At 44.5% G+C, this 23,610-nt stretch overlaps 1 protein-coding gene across 4 annotated transcripts in view; it reads left to right on the top strand.

The window, feature by feature from the left end:
- Positions 1-23,610, top strand: part of LOC101166941 (kalirin) — a 67,505-nt gene that overhangs the window by 6,941 nt on the left and 36,954 nt on the right. For all 4 annotated transcript variants that reach the window (XM_011482977.4, XM_078943314.1, XM_078943293.1 and 1 more), the window contains exons 2-19: positions 13,112-13,186; positions 13,269-13,383; positions 13,913-14,105; positions 14,190-14,413; positions 14,484-14,799; positions 15,456-15,578; positions 15,664-15,855; positions 15,953-16,084; positions 16,159-16,293; positions 16,388-16,480; positions 17,490-17,612; positions 17,791-17,907; positions 17,980-18,054; positions 19,338-19,460; positions 19,591-19,643; positions 21,566-21,713; positions 21,807-22,003; positions 22,087-22,184. In XM_011482977.4, the coding sequence (XP_011481279.2) occupies positions 13,112-13,186; positions 13,269-13,383; positions 13,913-14,105; positions 14,190-14,413; positions 14,484-14,799; positions 15,456-15,578; positions 15,664-15,855; positions 15,953-16,084; positions 16,159-16,293; positions 16,388-16,480; positions 17,490-17,612; positions 17,791-17,907; positions 17,980-18,054; positions 19,338-19,460; positions 19,591-19,643; positions 21,566-21,713; positions 21,807-22,003; positions 22,087-22,184 (2,532 nt within the window). The remainder of the gene's footprint in view (positions 1-13,111; positions 13,187-13,268; positions 13,384-13,912; positions 14,106-14,189; positions 14,414-14,483; positions 14,800-15,455; positions 15,579-15,663; positions 15,856-15,952; positions 16,085-16,158; positions 16,294-16,387; positions 16,481-17,489; positions 17,613-17,790; positions 17,908-17,979; positions 18,055-19,337; positions 19,461-19,590; positions 19,644-21,565; positions 21,714-21,806; positions 22,004-22,086; positions 22,185-23,610) is intronic.

Genomic DNA, 23,610 nt, shown 5'->3' with positions numbered 1-23,610 from the left:
CTCCATCATCCTCCAATGAATTCTATGAGCAACTGGAGGACATTTTAAAGCAGTGTAATTGGAAAAAGGAAATCCTCCTATTTGGTGACTTCAATGTAAACTGGTTGGATAAAACAAGCCGCAAGAAACTGGAATCTGTTGTAAACAGACATGATCTTGTACAACTAATACAAGGACCAACAAGAATAACTAAATCCACGGAAACATGTATAGACCTAGTGTTCTCTAATAGACAAGAAAGAATTTATAAAACTTACAATTTAGTCACCGGTCTATCAGATCATAACTTAATTCTTTTTTCAAGGAAACTACCCAAACATAGGTCCTTGTGCCCCCTCAATAAACCAGTGAAGCAGGTAAAAATACCACAAAGTGAAACTAAGAACTTAGAGACAACTTTGAAAGGAGTGAATTGGTCAGAACATCTTTTGCATGATCAAGTGAATGAAAACTGTAAAAAATTTACCAAAATACTTCAGGATATATTGCTTCAATTTAAAAAAGAGGTAAAAGCAAGGCACCAAAAAGGGCATCTGCCTTGGCTGAATGACAAAATCTGGAAACTGATGAAACAGAGAGATAAAGCACTTAAAATGTTCATGAAAACTAAATCAACCTCCAATAGATTGCTGTTTACCTCACTAAGGAATAAAGTTACTGCAGAAATCAGACATGCTAAAGCTAATTTCTTCATCAATGCTAGAATTAACTTAAAAGGTAATGCAAAAGAAGTCTGGACACACATTCATAAACTGGCAGGATGCTTTACTGCAACACGTAACATTAGTGAAATAAAATTAAAGAAGGGTCCATCCAATGACCCTTTAGATATTGCAGATGCCTTCAACAGATATTTTGTGACCTCGGCCATAAACTTGACACAGACATTGTCTCCTGTTACAATCCAGCCTGTTGTAATGCCTGCTTCAGTAATAGAACCAACGTTTAGTCTAAGTCCAGTATCACAAGAACAAATTGGAAAAATACTTGATGGTTTTAAAAATTCTAAAGCCGAAGATGCATTTGGCCTGAGCACATTAATTATAAAAACTCACAAAGAGTCACTGGTATGTCCTATTACCACCATAATCAACACATCAATAAACACAAGTACTTTTCCAGACCTCTGGAAAACATCAGTGATCACACCAATCCTTAAATCTGGAGATCCAACAGAAATAAGCAATTACAGACCAATAAGCATCTTGCCAGTCGTGTCTAAAGTGCTGGAAAAGTGTGTAGCAGAACAACTTGTAGGACATCTTAACTATAGTTTTTATAACCTCCATCAAATGCAATTTGGATTTAGAAAGCATCACTCTACGGAAACAGCGGTCTGTTTTCTTCTCGAAAACTTAAAACTAAAGATTGACAGAGGAGGAGTTGTGGGAGCTGTGTTCCTTGACCTTAAGAAAGCTTTTGACACAGTCAACAGGGACATCTTAATCGAAAAATTACATCATTTTAATCTTTCACCAAGAACTCTACTCTGGCTGGAATCTTACCTGACATGCAGGAAACAACAGGTCAGAGTCAATAATACAACATCATCATGTGGAGAAAATCAACTAGGGTTACCTCAAGGCTCATCATTATCCCCATTACTGTTCAGTCTTTACATCAATGACCTCCCTAGCTGCTGCCCACCTAATGTGCAGTGCCAGCTTTATGCAGATGATGCTGTCATCTATGTTCATGCTAGGGACAGATACCAAGCAGCTCAAGAACTCACATCAGCCATGAACAAGATCTCAGAGTGGCTCCAAAAATCCCAGCTGATTCTCAATGTATCTAAAACCGTGTGCATGTATTTTTCTAAAAGCTCAACTAACCAAGACACCCCTCCGGTATTGATAAATGGAACAGCTATACAATCTGTCTCTGAATATAAATATTTAGGAATAACAATTGACACACAATTAACATTCAAATCACACATCAAAAAGGTTGTGAACTCAATTAAATTCAATTTATCAAATTTTAGACACATAAGAAACAACTTAACTCTGGAAGCTGCTAAGCTGTACTATAATGCAATGATTGTTTCACAAATGACCTACTGTATGACCAGCTGGGCATCAGCATGCAGAACCATTCTGAAACCTCTACAAACTGTTCACAAACAAGCTCTGAAAACTTTGGACAAAAAGCCCAAAAGCCACCATAATTGTAAAATACTTCAGAAACACAATCTACTGAGCTTCAATAATATGATTCAACATACAGATTGCATATTGGTCTATAAAATCCTTCACGGTCTGGCTCCTCCCCCACTTCAGGACTTTGTCAAAAAAAGACAAAACAGAAGCACCAGAGCAAGTTCAAGAGGCGACTGCATCATTCCTTCCAGAAAAAGCAGCTTTGGACAGACTGTTTTCTCCTTTCGAGCCTCTCAAACCTGGAACACAATCCCAGAAAGCATTCGAGAGCTCTCCACACTTCCATCTTTCTCAAAACAATTAAGATCTTGGCTGCTGGAAAACCAAACTTGCACTCATAGCTAATTTTAGGGACAATGCAAGAAAACTGTTTGCTAACAAAAGTAAAAATAAACCATTGGGGGGTGAAAAAAAGTGGTCACAGTTGTCATAGTATTGTTCTGATTTTGGCGATTTTATTGATGTATATTTTGGGGAACTATGCATTTGAAACTGTTTTAAATGTTATCCGAGTTATGTTAATTTTATGTCATTTTTCTAATGCAATTTTACGCTATATATGTACATTTTTACTCTGTTTTACTCATTTTATTTTAAGTCTCTAGGTGGCTGGCCATGGTCAGAACGGGACAGAGGATGGAAATTAGCCTAGGCTACAATCCTGCATATTTACAGTGTCTCATTACCTTTAGAGTATTCTACACTGTTTGTTGTATGCATTGTCCCTTAAATAAATAAATACAAATACAAAACCATAGAAAATGGCTAACTTCTGGCTCCAACGAAATTAAGTCAATTCAGTCGCCATTTTTTTTGGCAACATGTTGGAGCCAGACGATGTAATTAAGCAGTGTTGGTCCAAGTCCAACCACTCTGGCCATTCATTAGTGAGTAGTAGTAGTGTAGTGGAAGTTCACACCCCTACCACTTAAGAGCAGGCACACAGAATCAGTTTATCAAAAAATTTGAATGTTCAACATGAGACCACCTAGTTTTACTGCTGCATCTGATTTGCCAGTTTATAACTTGAATAACTTGCAATAAAGATAAAAAAAAATTATGAAAAAAAAATAAATTAACAAGTACATGTTAAAAATTTATCAGGGTATAAATGGTTATTTTTACAAATAGAATGACTGAGTAATAGCTGTTTATTTCTCAATAGAAGTCTATGGGATTTTGGCTTCATGGAATCAACAGGTACTTCCTATTTGGAATGCGATGGGGGAGGGGTCACTCAGCCCAGTTATCATAAACAGTCAAAGGCCTTCCATGTTAAAGCTTGTAAAATGAGCAGTTACTTTTGTGCGCTGTTGATACTAATGTGACCATAATTTGCATTAATATGCCCCAATTTAATTTGGACTCTATTACAAGAGGAAAGTCTGTTGTAGCATTAGAACGCTAATAAACGATGGATAACCCAGAAACCACTCAAAAAATGACGTCATGTTAACATTGATAGCTGGACAGTAGTATCTTTGTCATTTCAGATGGTACAGGATACTGAAATGACATGAGGAAAATTACTGAGAGTAAGTTTAGGTGAAACAATGAAAATGGAATAATTCTTTCTTTGAGGGTGGCGAGGACACTAAGGAGTTCCTCCTGGTTTCTCCAGAGGGATTCTGCAAGAGAAGACTAAGGTGGTGATGGTGAGTTTTGGTCCTGGAGTGAGATGATCTTGAATGCTATTCTGTGAGTGAGTGGCGAGACGTGCTCTCTGTAAAGACTGGAGGGGCGTGGTTGACAACAGAAGCAGAGCTGGTAATGAGGGTCTTGGCTGGAGGACAGAAAAAGGGTCAGTACCGGAGGCTTAGACTGAGATGTGGTCAGAGGCTGAAGCAATGTCGGTACATGGCTGGAGCAGAATTGTGGTCGGAAACACAATCGGCAACGTAGACTTGATAATAACATGAAAGGACCGCTAGAATGAGTAAGGAATCACCTATACAATCTGGCATTGATGGATCTCCATGGAGGTAATGTATGCAGGAGTACATGTGAAAGAAGGTGAGGAGCCTGATCAGGCTGGAGGATGGGTTTAGAGCAAGATATCTGAAAACAACAAGCGGCATTATCCTTAGTCGTTAATGAGCCACCCCTAACATTCAATTGAATCGGTTAGTTCAAAAGGGGCCCAAGTCCAATAGGTTTGTTTTTCCAGGAAATTATTTTTCCAGGAAATTAATAGGTTAAAGGGAGGCTACACCAAATGATTAATACTTTACCCATATTTAGCACCAGTTCATAGCTTACAAATGCTATAATATGAAGCACCTCACTTTTATTATTTCAGAGGACTAGCAAACTAAAGTCTCTGGACTTGGGACCTTCTTGAATCAAACAGGGACGCTGCCATATTGGATAACTAGTGCTGCCATCTATGGGATAAAGCAAATCCCATGCAAGAGAGGCTCAAGTCCAGGAATTTTGCACTTCATGCATTTTAAATGTCAAGCATAGTCGATACATTACAACGCACATGGGAATTTTTTGCACATAATCAGATAGCTTTTCCCTTGAAGACCATAGAACATATATTATCTCTATTTTGAAAAATTGTGGATTTTTGAATTAGCCGATTCAATTAAAAAGACCCAACTGACACAAGGCAGGACACAGGGCTGGACTCAGATGCAGAGTTTTAGATTGTTTTAATTTCTTAAACCTTGATAAACTTGGCTTGGCTTTGTCAAGGAGAAAACAAGACAATCAGGCACAGGACACAGGGAAACTCTGGCTATAAATACATGAGGAGGGGAAGCACAGGTGGAAACGATCAGGGATGATGAGGCAGGCTCAGCTGTGGGGAAACAGACAAGGGAAGGGAGAGGAAGGACTGAAACGAGAGGTAAACCTACAAAATAAAACAGGAAGTTAAACACGAGACAACAGAGACTGACAGGAACTTGACGAGACATGACAGAACCCCCCATTAAGGACCGACTCCTGACGGTCCAGGAGCCCCGGACCTGAAGAAGTCCGTCAGGAGAGACCTGTCCACAATGAAGCGTTCCGGGATCCACTGCCGCTCCTCCGGACCGTAACCCCCCCAGTCCACCAGAAACTGGCGACCCTCTTCCTGACGGCCAGTATTTTCCGGACTGTGTACACCGGACCACCTCCCACCATTCTGGGCGGTGGAGGAGGCTCCGCGGGAGGCACCAGAGAACTGTCCACCACCGGCTTGATGTTGCTAACGTGGAACGTGGGATGGACTCTGAGGGACCGGGGTAGACGAAGACGAACCGCAGCAGGATTGATGACCTTGGTGATGGGAAATGGTCCAACAAACCGCGGGGCCAGTTTCCTACTCGGGACGTGTAGATTTAGATTCTTGGCCGAGAGCCAGACCTTCTGTCCGGGACGGTAATCTGGAGCAGGACGCCTGCGGCGGTCAGCAGCCGTCCTGACCCTGTCCCGATGGAACCGAAACCTCAGACTCCAGCGCCGCAAACAGAGGAGGTTCGTAGCCGAAGACACACTTGAAGGGCGAGAAGCCTGTAGCCGAGGTGGGTAAGGTGTTGTGAGCGTACTCCACCCAGACCAGATGCCTGCTCCATGTCGAGGGATTCTGGGAGACCAAGCACCGGAGACCGGTTTCCAGCTGTTGGTTGAGACGTTCAGTCTGGCCGTTGGACTCCGGATTGTAACCTGAGGTCAGGCTGGCCTTAGCGCCGATGAGCCGACAGAACTCCCTCCAGAACCGGGACACAAACTGCGGACACCGGTCCGATACAATGTCCTTGGGGAAACCATGGTACCTCACGATCTGGTTCAGGAAAATGTCAGCTGTGGCCCTGGCCGAAGGCAGTCTAGGCAGGGCGATGAACCTGACCATTTTAGAGAACCGGTCCACAACTGTCAAAACAGTGTTGTGACCACGTGAGAGGGGAAGGCCTGTGACAAAGTCCATGGAAACCTCCGCCCACGGTCTGGAAGGGATGGGAAGAGGCTGTAGGAGTCCCATGCGTCGTCCGGTGGATGACTTATTCCGGGCACAGACTGAACAAGCGGAAACGTACTCCCGGACCTCCTGCTCCATGCATGGCCACCAGAACCTCCGGGAGATGGCGTGCATAGTCCGCCGCACTCCCGGATGACAGGAAAGCAGTGAGGCGTGGGCCCAGTGAATCACCCTTGAGCGTAGGTTCGGGGGAACGAACAGGCGATTCCTCGGGCACCCACTGGGCGTCAGCACCCCACCGTTAGCCTGCCTTACCTCTGATTCTATCTGCCAAGACACTGCTCCAACCACACAAGTCAGCGGAAGGAGAGGTTCCGGTTCTTTGGCAACAGGCGCGTGGTCGAATCGGCGAGACAGGGCATCCGGCTTGACCTTCTTGGACCCCGGCCTGTAAGAGAGGGTAAAAGAAAAGCGGTCAAAGAACAGTCGCCAACGGACTTGGCGAGCGTTAAGTCTCTTAGCGTTCCGGATATACTCAAGATTTTTATGGTCCGTCCAGACGATGAAGGGGTGCTCGGCCCCCTCCAACCAATGCGGCCACTCCTCCAGAGCCACCTTGACCGCCAGCAACTCCCGGTTGCCGATATCATAATTGCGTTCCGCTGATGAGAGACGCCGAGACAGGAACACACAGGGGTGCATCTTCCCATCCTGTTCAGACCGTTGGGACAGGACGGCTCCGATCCCCTCATTGGACGCATCCACCTCCACCACGAACTGCCGGTGTGGGTCAGGCAGGGTAAGCAGCGGAGCAGATGTGAAGCGGCGTTTCAGAGCTCTGAAGGCGGCCTCGGCCGCCGGCGTTCATTGGAACTGCATACGTGGAGACGTGAGGGCATGGAGGGGCGCAGCAATGGAGCTGAAGCCCCGGATAAAGCGTCGATAAAAGTTCGCAAACCCCAGAAACTGCTGGAGTTTCTTACGGCTGTCAGGAGACGGCCAGTCCATCACTGCGCTGACCTTGGCTGGATCCATCTCCACTGTTCCTGCAGACACTATGAACCCTAGAAAGGCAACGGTGGAGACATGGAACTCACTCTTCTCTGCCTTAACATAGAGATAGTTCTCCAGTAGCCGCTGAAGAACCGCAGAGACATGGGAGACGTGAGAGTCTTGGTCGGGGGAGTAAATAAGGATGTCGTCTAAATAGACGTACACGAATCGGTCCAAGAAGTCTCTGAGTACGTCATTTATCATGGCCTGGAACACGGCGGGAGCATTGGTGAGCCCAAAAGGCATGACCCGGTATTCATAATGTCCTCTGGGTGTATTGAAACCGGTCTTCCACTCGTCTCCTTCCCTGATCCTGACCAGATGATAGGCATTACGGAGATCTAGTTTGGTAAACACTTTGGCCTGCTGGAGCTGGTCAAAAACAGAGGACATAAGTGGCAATGGATATCTGTTTTTAATTGTTATATTATTGAGAGCGCTGTAGTCTATGCAGGGTCTGAGGGTCCCATCCTTCTTCCCGACGAAGAAGAAGCCTGCTGCAGCTGCGGATGAGGAAGGACGGATGAGGCCTGCTGCCAGAGAGTCATCGATGTACTTATCCAGAGCCTGACGTTCGGAAGCTGAGACTGGATACAGACGCCCTTTTGGAATAGTGGAACCTGGAACCAGGTTAATGGCACAATCGTAGGGGCGATGAGGTGGAAGACTCAGAGCCCGGGACTTACTGAAGACCTCCGCGAGATGATGGTAACACGCAGGTACCTTCTTCAGGTCCGGGGTCTCTGGACCTGAAGCAGGATGAACAGGAACAGGTTTATAGTTCATGTTATTTCGTTTACCTGGGGGACTTGAACTTTGGTGTTTGTCACAATCTGGCCCCCATTCCAGAATTTCCCCGTCGACCAGTCCACTCGGGGACTGTGCTCACACAACCAAGGATACCCCAGGACCAGCTGCCTTGAGGAGCACTCGAATAGGTGAAATGACATGAATTCAGTATGGTTATTTATGGACAGTCGGAGAGGTTCAGAGACGTGAGTGATGGTAAAAAGACCTCTTCCGTGAAGACCACGGGCCTTGATAGGTCTGTCTAGGAGACGAGGTTTTAGTCCTAAACCGACTGCCAGCTTCCAGTCCATTAAGCTGACGTCAGCCCCTGAGTCTATGAGTGCTGTGAGAGCTGTGGTGACGCCGTGGTGGGTCACCACTAGGGGCGTGAAGCTCCGTGTGCGTCTGTCTGCAGCGGTGATGTGACTCACCGTCGCAGGGTTCTTCATGGGGCGGGAGAAAACCGAATGACCGTGCTCTCCGCAGTAAAAGCACAAACCCTCCCGCTGGCGGCGCCGTCGTTCCTCCGCCGTAAGTCGCGCACGTCCCACCTGCATGGGTTCGTCACTGCGGTCCGCTGAGGAGCGTGGCGGATCAGCCGTGAAACGAGGGAAATCCCTCCTATCCGTGAACTCAGCCCCGTGAGAAGACCCGCCCCCTGAGGGTCCGCTGCTGCGTCGGGAAGCCAGCTCACGGATCCGGTTGTCTGTTCGGATGGCCAGACCGATCAGGGAGTCCAGACCCGGAGGTAAGTCCAAAGGTATGAGCTGCTCCTGGATGCGCGGAGCCAAACCCTTGAGGAATACGTCATACAGCGCCACCGAGTTCCACCCGCTCTCAGCCGCTAAGGTGCGAAATCGAATGGCGTAATCACAGACGGAGTCCCCACCTTGGCGTATGCTGGTCAGCTCCCGCGCTTTGTCCCGGCTGGTAGACACCGGATCGAACGTGATCTGAAGAGCCTCCTGGAATGCAATGAGAGACGAACAGAGTGGAGAGTCGCGAGCCCATTCGGCCATGGCCCAAGCACGAGCCCTCCCCGATAAATGGGAGATCATGAAGGCGATCCGAGCTCTGTCTGATACAAAGGCATGGGGGGAATGTTCAAAATGAACGGAACAGTCTGTCAGAAAGAGCTTACATAGTCCCTGCTCCCCCGAGTAACGATCGGGGGGGGGCTATCTTGATTTCCTGAGTCCTGGCAGGCATGGTGGGAGAGGGAGGAACAGGGATGGATGCAGAAGCACCCGGAGGTGTGGTGATCCAGGGCGGACCCTGGCGGAGATCCTGAACATGGGTGGAGACCTGCACCATGTGAGATGCCAGGGCCTTCTGGAAGTCCTCCTGCTGAGAAAGGCGGGCCTCCAGGCGTTGCAGAACTGAAGCTAAATCGCTGCGCTCTGCTGAGTCCATTCTGGCCTGATTGTACTGACACAAGGCAGGACACAGGGCTGGACTCAGATGCAGAGTTTTAGATTGTTTTAATTTCTTAAACCTTGATAAACTTGGCTTGGCTTTGTCAAGGAGAAAACAAGACAATCAGGCACAGGACACAGGGAAACTCTGGCTATAAATACATGAGGAGGGGAAGCACAGGTGGAAACGATCAGGGATGATGAGGCAGGCTCAGCTGTGGGGAAACAGACAAGGGAAGGGAGAGGAAGGACTGAAACGAGAGGTAAACCTACAAAAAAAAACAGGAAGTTAAACACGAGACAACAGAGACTGACAGGAACTTGACGAGACATGACACCAACGGGACCCAACAAATCGTTCACTTTACTATCCTACCCAATTCAGCATTTTTGGTAGTTGAAAGGTGTCGAGTCAATATGGCTGCACCATCTTTTAGACTATGCCTATGGCCTCTCCTTACCAGTACATTTAGCCCTTGAAACGGAGAGTTATAGAAAAATATTGTCTTCGAATTTGGACGTTACTCCCACTCAATGACATAATCAATAATCACAGGTCAGCTACGTTGCTAAAACAAAAAATCATTATTTGCATTTAAATGTAAACTTCTGTGCATCAGAGCACACCCACATTAAGAAAGTACTTTTTCTCCACATTACAGCGCAATGCAGATCACGCGATTAGCCCTTGAAAAACTATATCAGACAACCCTACCTCTTGAAATGCCCCTACAATTGGAGGAGCAGTGAGAGGCTGTAGAGGTAGGGTAAGAATTCGGCTCTGGCCTTTGTCTTTGCTGTTCAGAATTCTATAGTCGACATCAAAAGTTCTTTATAAAAAGGGGATCCTTGGCCCTACAAAATGTAAGCAACGTAATGAACCTGTTCATTACGTTTGTGTTGATGTTATTTATACATTTATCATTATTATAATGTAAAACAGTTTTTTTATTAATACATTTCATGTCCTATTTAATGCAGGCATGATGTCCTTTTTAACCACACAACAGTGAAGCAGCATATGCCATGTATCAGGGAAGAACAGGAATGAACAAGTTGATACTTATTAGGTCTCTAGGGTGTCTATACTACAGCAATTTAAAAAAAAGCGACTAAACTGTGTAATAGGTCTTCAAAAGCCAAGCTGGTCTGTGATCTCTCATTGACAATGTCTTTGTGTCTTTTGGAAAAAATGGCATACTGTTGTCTGTAAGTAGAATGGAGCAGAAACAGGCATCATCCCTAACCCACAAACAGTTTTTTTTTAGCCTTTAACCTCTCCTGACCGGAGCTAATATTTAAGATAACCCTCTACACATGCAGTCACAGGGCCCCAGTTAAACAAAATTACCTACTGTGATAATATAACCAAAAATGCAATGTCCACATATGTGGATACCAGGCCTTAAGAGGTTAAAATGTTTAAGTGTGTTTCAATCTATTAATTTTTTTATGCTACTTGTGATCCCTAATGGATTATCTTGTTTCTTTTAATAAAAACAGACTATTTGGAGTTTTAGTTTGTTGCCTGCTGTAGTGTTCGATAAATACATGTCAGACAACTGTAGTTGAATATTTGAAATTTGGAACCAAAAAGGAAATATTTGGAAATGTTTGTCATTCTGTTTTACCATTTGTGTCTTGCATCGTTACTCTTATCACTCCCTCTTTTCACCACATTTATGTCAAGGTCATGTCGCTTTTGTTGTTTGGTCTGTGTTTGAAATTAAAGAGTCAGTCGGTCTGGGTCTGAACTGTCAGTCTGAGCTGTGATGAGACAGATGGAGACGCCTGTGAGGAAGCAGGCCTGGATACATGTTCCACTTCTCCTTGTTTGTAGGTTTTCTCTCCGAGGGTTATCACTGCTTGCTGGGCTGCTAATGTGAGACGTTTAATGCCCTCAGTGTGTGTATGTGTTGGATTAGCTTCCTCCCGCTGTGCAGGATGAGCTAACACATATGGGAGGCTTGTTTGCACACCCATATTTGTATCTGTCTTTAGTCCAGAAGCTGTGGCGGGGACCCTGCTTGACATCATCCATTCCCCACATTGCCTTTATACAACCGCATCCCTAAAACAGATTTAAACCAGAGCCCATAACCCATTCTGAAGGTCAGTTTGTTTAAAATGTCCTCATAAGGCTCCTATATGTCATCGGTCCCCACAAGGATAGTTGTACGAGTACACACACATCCATACTGAGCTGAAGAGATTCAGCTTATTGATTAAAGCATCAGTTTGCTCTTCTCTGAACTTGCTGGGCTCATTGTGGCGGATGGGTGGAAGTGGTTTAAAATAAAGTGAAACTAACAGTACCATCAGTCTGCTGAGCTGAAAAAGTACTATACACAAGATCATTTACATCAACGTGCTCTCAACAAGCTATGTTAGCAACCAGTTCACAGGCAAATGTAAAAAAAAATGATGTGAATCTCTTTTCATATAAAATGAGCAAAAAGCTTTTATCCTTCTACTGGTTTCGGAACAGTGGTAGTATTGGGTGGGATTAATAGCATTTTAGGCAGCAAGGTTAAGTCACTGCTACTACCAGCATTTGTTTCTTTGTCTGTTTGTTTAGCAATTACCACAAAACAAGTATGTAAAGGAAAATCAGTTAAATATGTAGTGACTTCTTTGAGCACAGTGCTGTATTAAGCTACGTTCACACCACCTTTGGCAACGTGCGTTGAAGCTACCACTTTCAATGAAAAGTCTATGTAAACACACAAATTGGTCTTTCACTTCCAAAACTCTCACATGGCTACTCCAGTTTCTACACCTGCTTTCGGGCTCTACGTACAAAACGCGCAGCCCATGAACATGCGTTGATAATTAAACCAGGTAAATCAGACTCGGATTTGGTAGTGACGTATGGACGGCTTCCCTTTTAATTTACAGAAGTGCCGACCATTTGAAAATTGTTAATGGAAGTGAAATTAATATTTGTGATTTGTTTCTGACTGGAATTATACAACACCAAGTCTCGGAAAAGAGCTATGAAAGAAAAAACTTTGAGCAAGATTTGCCAGATTTGCACCGCTTCGACATTTTGCGCCAAACCCACATTAAACCCACAATGGGTGTCACAAGCTTGGTTTTGTTAGTAGCTTTACTGTTCTCTGTGAAGGTCTAAGACATCTCTGCTGATTACTCAGTTAGCCCCCATTATTTAAATACGGTAATAAAAATTAAAAAAACATTGTCCATTTTACCCTGATCTATTTTAAATGCTCCAAGCACTTGAGGGCTATTATTTGTTGCTTCATTCTGTTGGTTTTATCCAACACTTTGGCAGGCATTGAAACTAAATATGAGTTGAAAGACAATGCCTAACAAAGTGAAGTTTAGTTGTAGGCTATCTGATCACTAGTAGCTTATGTCAAAACCTGACTCCTCCTCAAAAGTTGCATGTCAAATTCATTGGGTTGATGCAATCTACATTTGCAAACTAGTGTTTTCAGTAGTCTTGAATTTACTATATTGTGCTCTTCCAGCTCATTGTCAGTAATCAATACTGTGCTGAGATAAGGTTGTTGTAGCTCAGTGGATTAAGTAGCCTGCCTGCCAGTTAGTTGGTTGTCTTTAGGGCGAGACAACATTTCCCTGAATATCCCCATATACAGTAAAAGTGCCTGCTAATGGCCATGTAAAAAATTCTTTTTTTGCCGTACATCTAAAAGTTAAAATATATATTGCATTATAATTTCCACAGTCCTGAGAGTCAGCAGACTTTACCCTGGTCTGGACATCAGCCATCATGTAATGATACCTTTATTTTCCTCTAGGTTCTGGTAAAGGGGAGTCTGTCCGGGCGGTCGATGTCTTGACGGTGCTCAGAGAAAAAGTGGCCTTTGTGTCGGGTAAGACCCAGTAACAGTGCTTTCAGTTTCAGTTTTGTTTCCTCCAAAAGTGCAAGGCTCAAAGTTGCCGTGTGTTCTTCAGGTGGACGCGACAAACGAGGTGGACCAATTCTCACCTTTCCTGCTAGGACCAATCACGATCGAATAAAACAGGAAGACCTCAGCCGCTTGGTTACTTATTTATCAACTATCCCTAGGTACGCCAGAAGAACTTTTTCTGTGATCTTTAGGTTAACACGTCTTCTTCTAAAGCTACGTTCACACCGAATGTGATTTGTGCATTAGGGACATCCAGTTTCAATGATAAATCAATATACCTGCACGACTAGCGGCAGCGCATTTTGATTGTCGTGACAACGCATTGCAGGAGAAATTCTTTCCAGAGTTTAATTATCTGAACTTTGGCAAAGAATTTGCTTTGTGTCAGCAAAGGGGTGAGGCTAAAAACATTGGACAGTAGCTCCTCCCACATGTAGCGGGAGCATCAGGTTGCTGAACACGTTTTTGGAAAAGCGTCGAGCAGTGAATATGCTGCATGTCAAAATAGAGGCGTCAGACACGTGTTTGCCACACGAATTACGTTCAGTGTGAACGCATCAGACCTGTTAGGAGCAGTTTTAGCTTAACATTTTCATAAACTGTTTGAGTCAAAGAAGGATGGCAAAAAGACGACAGTTTGACAATAGCGTGAATTTGGAAATGTGTCATCAACTGCTTCTCCGTCAGCGAGGATGTGCGTGCCCGTGGCTTTACCGTTGTGGTGGATATGCGGGGCAGTAAGTGGGACAGCGTGAAGCCGGTTCTGCGAACACTACAGGAGTCCTTTTCCTCAAACATCCACACAGCACTACTCATCAAACCGGACACCTTCTGGCAGAAACACAAGACCAACCTAGGCAGTGCCAAGCTGAGTTTCGAGGTATTGAACAGTCTGTAAAAATAAAAGCTTGGCTCTTTTGACGGGGACTTTACAGTGAGCAAGAGATCTGTCATTTATCTTCAGACCAGTCTGGTGTCAGTGGAGGGTTTGTCCCGACTTATTGATCCCTCTCAGCTGACCGCTGACCTCGGAGGTTCATTGGAGTATGACCATGTGGAGTGGACTGAGCTGCGTCTTGGTTTAGAGGAGTTCTCAGGGGCTGCCACACAGCTACTAACCCAACTGGAGCAGCTGGAAGCCGGGCTGAGCCGCATACCCGAGCCTCAGGACATTGATGAGGCCCGCAAGTGAGTGTTTAATTCCGACTTTGAGTGTCTCCCTGTGAGGATTTAACTAACTGTCACAGTGTCTGTCCAGACTCTTGGAAGAACACACTCGCCTCCGCAATAGCATCGCCACTGCGCCTGTTGATGCCCTCGACCGAGAAGGGAAGTGTTTACTTCAGCGGATGCGCCTAGGTTCATCCCACGGTGAAGCCTCAAATGAGAGTGGGGGTGGTGGGGGAACTTGGTTGTCAGGAGGAGCAGATTTCCAGAGCGTGGCGCCGAAGGTTTCGTCTTTATTGGACCGGCTGCAGGGGGCTCGCAGTCACTTACTGCAGTGCTGGGGTGATAAGAAGCTGCACTTGGACCAGGCACTGCAACTCCACCTGTTTGAACAGGATGCTACCAAGGTTTTTCACTTTCTTCTGCCTGTTTGGCTGCTAAAAATCATTTGATTTAAAAAATGTTCACAATTAGAAAACTGACATTTTTCTCTTAACTATTATTTTGCGTAAACTTAAACGATCTAGCTGCATACCCGTTATTTTTAGCCTATTGGGCATTTTAAATCTATTTTGGTACATTTAGTTTAAAATATCTTTGTGTCATTATACACACTATATATTGTTGTTCGTAAGTGCTTTGAGTTTTTTTTTTAAATTGAGATATTTTACAAAGCATTCTTTAACACTAATAATTAGTTATCTCTACTCGTGGCCAACACTGTCAGCTAATTAGCTAATCATTCATGTTAGCATTAATTTTTCTCTTTTTAGCCTGTGTACCATATATTTTGTAGATTTTTCTTCCAAATTCTCTATTATTTACAATGTTATGACTTTAATTGATTGAGATTAGGAACACTATTAATTTCAAGTATATTACATTTGGTTTTTGCTTTTAATCATTGGAGAAACATGTTTTGGTGTTCACATGTTTTTGCAGTAAACACAATTGTTTGGAACGTTTTTTTTTGGCGACATTTGTCTTGCATAAGTGGACCAGAACAGCTGTCTGATGTCTAAAGTCTTTCTCCTTCTACCTGTCATGGATGTCTCTGCCGCAGATGTCAGAGTGGATCGCTCACAGTAAAGAGCTCTTCATGCAGAGTCTGGCAGAAGTCGGTCAGAACCACCAGCACGCTCTCGATCTACAAACGCAGCACCAGCATTTCACCGCCAACTGCATGGTGTGGTCTTGTTTTTGTGTGTGTCTTTTTTTTAATTTTTGGAGCACCAGAACCAACCCATCTGTTTGTGTGTGTGTTGGTCCAGAACGGCAGTGTGAATGTGGACAGTGTCGTTACCGTGGCAGCAAGGCTCGCGGAGGCCGGCCACTACGGAGCAGAGCGGATTGCTTTGGTGTCGTCAAAGTTACAGGACAACTGGAAGTCAATGACAAGTGCTCTGGAAGAGCGGAGCAACATGCTTGCCATGGCAACCGGTTTCCATCAAGGGGCAGAGCAGGTGATTTTTTTTTTTTTCAGGCGAAAACAAACCTTCAGGGCCGTCCATCCAATTTACAGACACATCATGCCCCGCCCTCCTGTTTGTGTCTGTCTAGTTTCTAGCCCGAGTGGAGGGATGGGTTAAACTGTGCTCTGAAGGGCCATTGCCATCAACAACAGCCGAGCTGGAACCTGCAATAAAAAAACACCAGGAGCTCAATGAGGAGATTTCAGCCAACTACACACAGGTATCTACACACACATGATTTTTGTCCCTTTATAGTTCGAACACCAATTTCCTTTTGTCCGTGTCTTCACACAGGTCAGTGAAAGCGGTAAGGCATTGCTGGAGGTCCTTCAGCGTTGCCCCACAACAGATTCTGACGAATCAGCAACCAAACCAGATTTCACTGCGGCCACACACACCATTATGGGGGTTCTACACCAGGTGATGCAGGTAAGGGTCATCGTAACGACTTCAAACAATTCAACCAGACAACATGAAAGAAACACGCCAGAGCACTGATGTCAATTTTTTTTTGTGTGTGCAGGGTCATCACGAAGTAGAGGGAGCATGGCAGCATCGTAAGCTCCGCCTCCACCAGCGCCTGCAGTTATGTGTGTTTCAACAGGATGTTAAACAGGTGGGGTTATGACGGTCCAAACTTCAAATTACAATAAGATCCAAACTCTCACCATTTTCTAAATTTCTAAATCAAACATTCTTGATTATTCAGATCAAAGCTACGTTCACACCGCCCTCACCAACGCACTTTCAAGTGACCACTAAAAAAAAAAGGGCTATGTAAACATGCGCAAATTTGCGTTTTGGCCTTCATCTTTCAAAACTCTTGTGTTCACAAGTAGCTACGCACATTTTTAAGACCTTTTTTTGGGTTCTACATGTAAAAACGCAGGGCCATTGCACGCACACTGCAAGTTAAACCAGACTGAACTTTGACCAACCAGAGACTTGCATTTGGTAGTGGCGTTTCTGTGGCGTCCTTTTTAATTCATGGAAGTTCATGGAATTCATGCCAACCGTTTGAAAATTGATCATGGAGGATACATTTTATGACAATTATATATATATTTCATATATCAGAATAGAGGTGTAAAAGAAAAAAACCTGGATTTGTACCGCATCAACATTTCGCACCCAGCCTCTTGAGGATCAACGTAACTTTCCAGAATTAAATAAAATTTGTACGCCTTAATTAGCAAAAGTTTTAACACAAGATGAAGATTTTGATTAAGATACATTAGATTTTAGATTCCCTTAGTTTGTTAATTGAAATTCTCATTTATTATATTTATGTCAGCTTCTATTAAAACAGATAAACATTTTAATTTTGAATTTTTAGAGAGATACTTTAGCTGCTTAAAACCCATCTGGATCAAAATCAGACATTAGATTTGGCTTTGCCTTTTACTTGTAATTTAAATCAGCTTTCACTGATACGGACAGGTGGTTTGACAGGGAGCTTTAATTCCGAATGTCCTTCCTAACAAAACCCTGTATTTTATCCGGGCTGGAGATGGGGACCGTAGATGACGACCAACAATAAGATCTATTTTCAGGTCTTGATAATGTATAAATTATTTGGCTTTAAATTAATATCCAGATTCTCTTCCCAACTGCTTCTGTTTTAGGTTTTGGACTGGGTGGAGCAGCATGGAGAGGTTTTCCTGAACAAACACACGGGTGTGGGGAAGTCCTTGCACCGGGCACGGGCGCTGCAGAAGCGACACGATGACTTTCAGCAGGTTGCACAGGTAAAACACAGATATGACACATGACTTAAGGTTGTAAAATGTTCACTTTTCTTACTTTCAGCAAAAGTTGTGGAAGTGAAATGTTTTGCACTGTTTGTGTGTTTTCATTTTTTTTTTCCCTGTAGCAACAATGAAGGTGCGATAATACATCTGCTCATTTACATTCTATGTGATTCAGAATACGTACACCAATGCAGAGAAGCTTCTGGAGGCAGCAGACCAGTTGGCGCAGTCTGGAGAGTGTGAGGAAGAGGAGATCTACCAGGCAGCCAGAGACCTGGAGCTGCGAATGCAGGTACATATGAAAGGAAGAAGATGTTTAAACGGTGCAGTATAGAGTGTCTTATATTGTTTATGTGCGTTTCAGGCCTTCATTCAGCGCGTTGAACAGAGGAAGCTGCTGCTGGACCTCGCCGTATCCTTCTACACGCACACAAAGGAGGTAGCACACACCTTTTTAGTATTTCAAATCATTCTGAGCTGCACTTTAAAGTAAGGCATCTTCTTATAAATCAGGGGTCGGGAACCTTTTTGGCCAAGAGAGCCATAAATGCCACATATTTTGAAATGTAATTTCGAAAGAGCCATATAATAATGTAGTGTCCCTTCCCCACACTGAGGCACGGAGACTTAACCTCTTTTAAAGTTCTTTATTCCGATTACTGCAGACCGCAACAAACGCCGTTCAATTAATTCAGCAACTCCTGAATCTCTCCAGCGAGACGAGAGCGCTTCTCCCAACTTTATATTCACCTGCTCCCGCTGCAGCCCTCCCATTTCCCTTATTCGGCCCATAGCTGAACCCCATTGGTCCAAACTACCTAACAACAGGCTGAGCGACAGAACTGAGGGCCAATCAGATCTCTGCTTGACGCGTTCAATGAACTCCAGAACTTTTAACGCGGCCCAACAGCCATCCAACTCAGTCCGCGACAATTTGTTTAAAACTAAATATACAAATGAATGTGTGCATTTGATTTAATTTCAACATTTTTAAAGTACAATAAGTCTGTGGATTCTTTTTAATAACATTGTTATGCTGTTTCTAATAAATGATGAGTATTTCTCGTGGTAGTTCTGCTGATGGTCTAGTCTGGTTGATACGTGGTGAGTTTCTGCTTCGTTCAGGCGTTGAGACTTTAAACGTCATCGTAGGTCTGAATGTTCTGTAGATGTGACAAAGACTGCTCACATGCAGACGGGGAGCCAAACACACACTCACACGCTGCAGTGAGTGACAGGCAGCGGGTTTTACGTTTTTACAATCCCTGCGCGATTCACCTGCTGCCTGTCCCCACAACACCTCAGCCCCACCCTCTGCTTTCTCCCTCACACATCCCGTCCCCGCATCTGCGCGCTCTTTCTCAGAGACGGGAGCGCGTAGTTTTAGGCACGTCAATTCACAGGTTTCCAGCTGGTACAAACTCTGTGAAATAATAGATAATAGTAACTGATAGCGCTGGCGCAGATTTCTCTCTCTAAGCACTGCTACTACTGCGCGCCTCTGGCATCGCATCGCGCCCGAGAAGGACTGGTCTAATGAAAAAAAAAACTATAATTAAAGATTTGTCTGCGAGCCACATGTGACCATCAAAAGAGCCATATATGGCTCGCGAGCCATAGGTTCCCGACCCCTGTTATAAATGATAAAAAGAAATTCTCGCTGACTTTTTGTGTTTTTCTCCTCTTACTTTTTTTCCGACTGCCTCCTTCATGTCTCCTCAGCTCTCTGCATGGATGGAGGGCCTCCAGAAGCAGCTCTCCTCAGACCTCCTCGTGTGCCCGGACACTGTGGAAGCTCTGCAGGCTTTAATCAGCCAACAGCAGCAGCAGCAGACCAACACTCAGGTACCGGCAACGCCTTTGACCGCAAGCCCCACCTTAGACCTCTGACCTGAAGTCTAACAACCACCTATCACCGCCTGACACTTTACCTCTAACCCTCACACTAACCTCAAAGTCTAACCCTGACCCACAGGAAGCTGCGATGAGTGTCATCCGGGAAGGAGAAGACCTCATCCTGCAACTCAGGTACACAAAAATGTGTGTCTCTGTTTCTTTGAGGGCATCCTGGGTGTCTCTGGTTTTCTGCAGCGAAGGTCACTGTGATTTCTGGAGTCAGTGAATGACACTTCCCGAGATATCTTTGTTTTTTACTCTCTGGTTTTGATGAATTATGGAAGAGTGTATTTTTTTTATATTATGCGCAAGGTTGGAGTGCACTTGATTTATAGATTAAGCGCCAGCTACGGTTGACCTTGCTTTTAAACTGCACAGATGTTTGTTTTTCTGCATTTTGTTTCACTGGCTTATGTAAAATCTACAGAAAATCAGTGCATCCATTAGTTTTTATACATCCCATAAAAGGTTGTTTTCCGTCATTGGTTGTTTTTTTTTAGACTGGAGTCTGTGTTGCTGTGCTTCCTAGACAATGCAGAGCCAGTGGCTGCATTTGTGTTTTTGCTTTCCGAACATGAACCTGGTGTGACTGACAGGGGGCCAAATCAAAAAACAACACATTATCAAAATCACCACTGAAACACCTTACTAAACTACACAATCCTCATAGTACCACCTCCCAAAAGTGCAGATTCCTGCTGCCTAAGCATATTACAAAACCGGGGAAGAGGGCACCTGAAAAACCAACAACAACAAAAAAGGAGACCAGAGAAAAGTTCCGGTTCCTGCAGCCAAAAGGAGGTGAGAGTGTAACATGGAGAACCCCTCTCCAGAAACATGCGGGAAGTAATGTCTCCCTGTGACAGGACATATTACCACGGGGGACGAACGGTGACCATCCCTAGAAATAAGAAACAAGGAAGCCTCCTCAGAGACAAGACACAGGAAGAGGAGAAGCCCAGGCGACCCTCTTCGGGACAGGACTAATGAAAAGGAGCAGACCTAGTAAGGACACATGAAGTGGAGCGGCCCCTGCGACCCTCCTCAGCAACAGAACACACGACGAGGAGTGGCCCCAGCTTCCCCCGTCAGAGCAAGGACACATGAAGAGAAGACGGCCAGGCAAACCCTCCTCTGGAACAGGACAGGTAAAGAGAAGCCACCCCCGTATCCCCCCTCAGAGACAGGAAATATGAAGAGGAGCATCCCTGTTTGCCTTTCTCTGGTACAGGAAACACACGAAGAGGAGCAGCCCTAGCAACCCTCCTAAGGAACAGGACACGTAGATGGTCCAAGCAATCCCCCTCAGGAATGGAGAGGCTGGATGTGGCATGGCGTAGCTTGAAAAGGGCTGCGGGACATCTTTGAACAGACGTTGCGTGGTATGCCAAGATGTGGACAGCAGTGCCAAGAACCCCATCGCTGCAGTAGACATTGTCCTGCTGCGTCCAGAGTGGGGCAACTCAAAACATGAGCATAAACATCTCTGAAACACCAAACTGAAGTGCACAGTTTTCACACTTTTAAGACAGATTTTTTTCTTGGTCTGCAGTTTCCAGATGGGCTAGGATGCACTCATTTTTCTTTTCTAGATTATTAGCTTTTTAAGTTAGTCAATTTGTATATCTGTTTAAATCGTATTATTTGAAAGAAAATACAGCTTTGGGGTTGAATTAACATCATAATGCCAGATTTTGCATGGTGTAACGTCTTTTCAGTGATGTTCAGCTGAGCTGTGTGAAGCCAGTGTGCTTGTATTCCAGATTTCATATCTGATCACTTTTTGGTTTTGACTTTTCCTGGAGGGCATTGGTGTTCCTAGTTTCTAGATGAACACTCATCCAGCATCCATTTCATCTATTTTTTTATTCTTAGGTTTGTGTAAATCATATTTTTCCTACATCACATTAAACTGAAGAATGACATTGTTTTTTGGTTTGGCATCATCTCTGATTTTTGTCTGGTTTGGGCATCGTCTGTGTGGTTCTCAGAGCCTGGTTTTTGCTGTCTTTGTTTTCAAGCATTTGTAACGTTTTGGGCTTTGTTTGTTTTAGGCCTCAGGGCAGCTCGGTGGCCCATGTGGAATCGGTTTTGCAGCAACTGGAAGAGTCTCATGTTCAGCTTGAGGAACTTTTTCACCAGAGGAAGATCCGAGTGGACATTTTCCTGCAGTTCCGCATACTGCACCAGTGCACGCTGGAGGTATAATTGAGTCGGAATATATTGCAAATGATTCCCTCTTCCCTTCTAATTAGATCAAAGTTTGGATTCTTTGCACGTCTGTGTGTTTCCTAGGTTACAGCTGAGATGGATGCTTGGAAAATGGACTTGGAAAAACAATCCCAGGAATTTTCCTCGGAGAAGGTCGCCTCAAATCGGCTTGCTGAAACCAACCAGGACAAGCTGACCCAGGATAAGCTGGCACTAGGACAGTCCCGGCTTGTGGAGTCCAGCCCGGAAGCGTTAACACTAGCACAGCAGCGGATTCACAGGTGAGCAGGCCCGAGTTGCGGCACACCTTTAGCCAGAAGCTGCTTTCTGCCAAACCTTCAGTGACGGACTGACTGATCTCCAGGCACATGGAACGGAGGCTGGCGATGAACAACATGATATATGAGGTCATCCAGCAAGGTCATGACCTTCAGCAGTACATCTCGGAGGTGCAGGCATCAGGTAATCGTCTCGAGGTTACTGTTTGCCCTACAGCTATGCCTGATTTAAAAAATAAACAGTGGTCATGTTGTAGAAGTAAAAAGGTTTGGTTAACCGTCATGTCCGCCCATGTGTTGAAGTGTCCTTGGGCAAGACACTAAACCCCGCATTGCTCCTGGAAGTTATCTGTCCAGTGTTCAGCAGGGGAGTGGATGGGTGAATGGAACTGTGACTGTGATACTATGTTCACACCGGACTCGGTGAAAAGTAAATGTAAATGCACGATAATGCGCGTTTCAGACCTAAGCGTTTAAAACTAGCATTCATGCATCACTGCACACGTCTGTTCTGCCATCTATGTACAAAATGAACTCGTGTAAAATGTTACAAAACAGTTTAACTTTGACCATTCAGGAACTTTGATTTGAAAGTGACGAATGCTTTACATCTTTTTTAAAACACGGAATAATTGCGATTCGTGCCCGGACGGAATTCTATAACACCAAGTCTTTCATTAGAAGCTGTGTAAGCACTTTGTGTTGTGCTTTTATAGGAAAAGTGCTTTATAAGTAAAGTTTGATTGATCGCATTGAAGATAAAACCTGGAGCAAGATTTGCAAGGTTTGCACAGCTTTGACATTTTTTTTGTGCAAACCTCTTCCAAATGTAAGTATATGCGCTAGTATCGGGTAGCGACAGTCCAGTTTGAGCGCAATATACAAAAAGCACAGTCTTGATCGCGCGTCACATGCCCATATGTACGGAGCATAAATAGCTTTGTGCCTACAATGAAGGCAGTAGAGCGCTTTCTATTACATGCCTTTCCCCATTCATTTACCGTTTTAAACTCGTGATTGATTTGTTCAGATCAGAGATTTCTGTTTGAATTACAACTTCTTGATCACAATTCAAAAGAATTCTTTTGAAAAAATTTGATGCGACTCTTATAAGCTTAGGTGTCATTTTGTGTTAAAGGCTTCTGATCCGTTCTGGTTTTTTCAGCATTCCTGCAAAATTCCCAATGAGATTTTATCATTCCCTAGCTGCCCCAAACAAACATTTAAGCGCAAGTATCTATTTTTTTTTTCCCTTTAGGATTTCTGTGACCCAGATTGTGGCTTTGCAGGGTTTCAGGGTTCGCTTGTGCGTTCCTGCTGCTCCCCAAATGAGCTGCAGATGTGCCTAATGGATTCGGGAGATTTTAGGGAGATATTTTGTTGTAATGCATGCTGAATCTTTGCCAAAGTTGTGAGGGAATGCTCCAAAACTCTTGGAATAAGTGGCTTAAATGGACAGACCCCGGGACTTCCGTCATGTACAAACAAGTTCCTGTGGCGCATTAGTGATTTTTAGGATTGTCTAAATGAGCTCAGAGAATACTGGTGATGGTTCTTGAGGTTTCTGAAGCGCTTCCGCCAGGCCTCAAGGGGGCTTGTGGAATAGTAGC

The sequence above is a fragment of the Oryzias latipes genome, chromosome 2 (genome assembly GCF_053564925.1).
Source record: "Oryzias latipes strain Hd-rR chromosome 2, Olatipes_Hd-rR_3.1".
Classification (NCBI taxonomy): Eukaryota; Metazoa; Chordata; class Actinopteri; order Beloniformes; family Adrianichthyidae; genus Oryzias; species Oryzias latipes.
The sequence above is the reverse complement of the archived record's forward strand: the minus strand, read 5'-3'. Positions and strand labels throughout refer to the sequence as shown.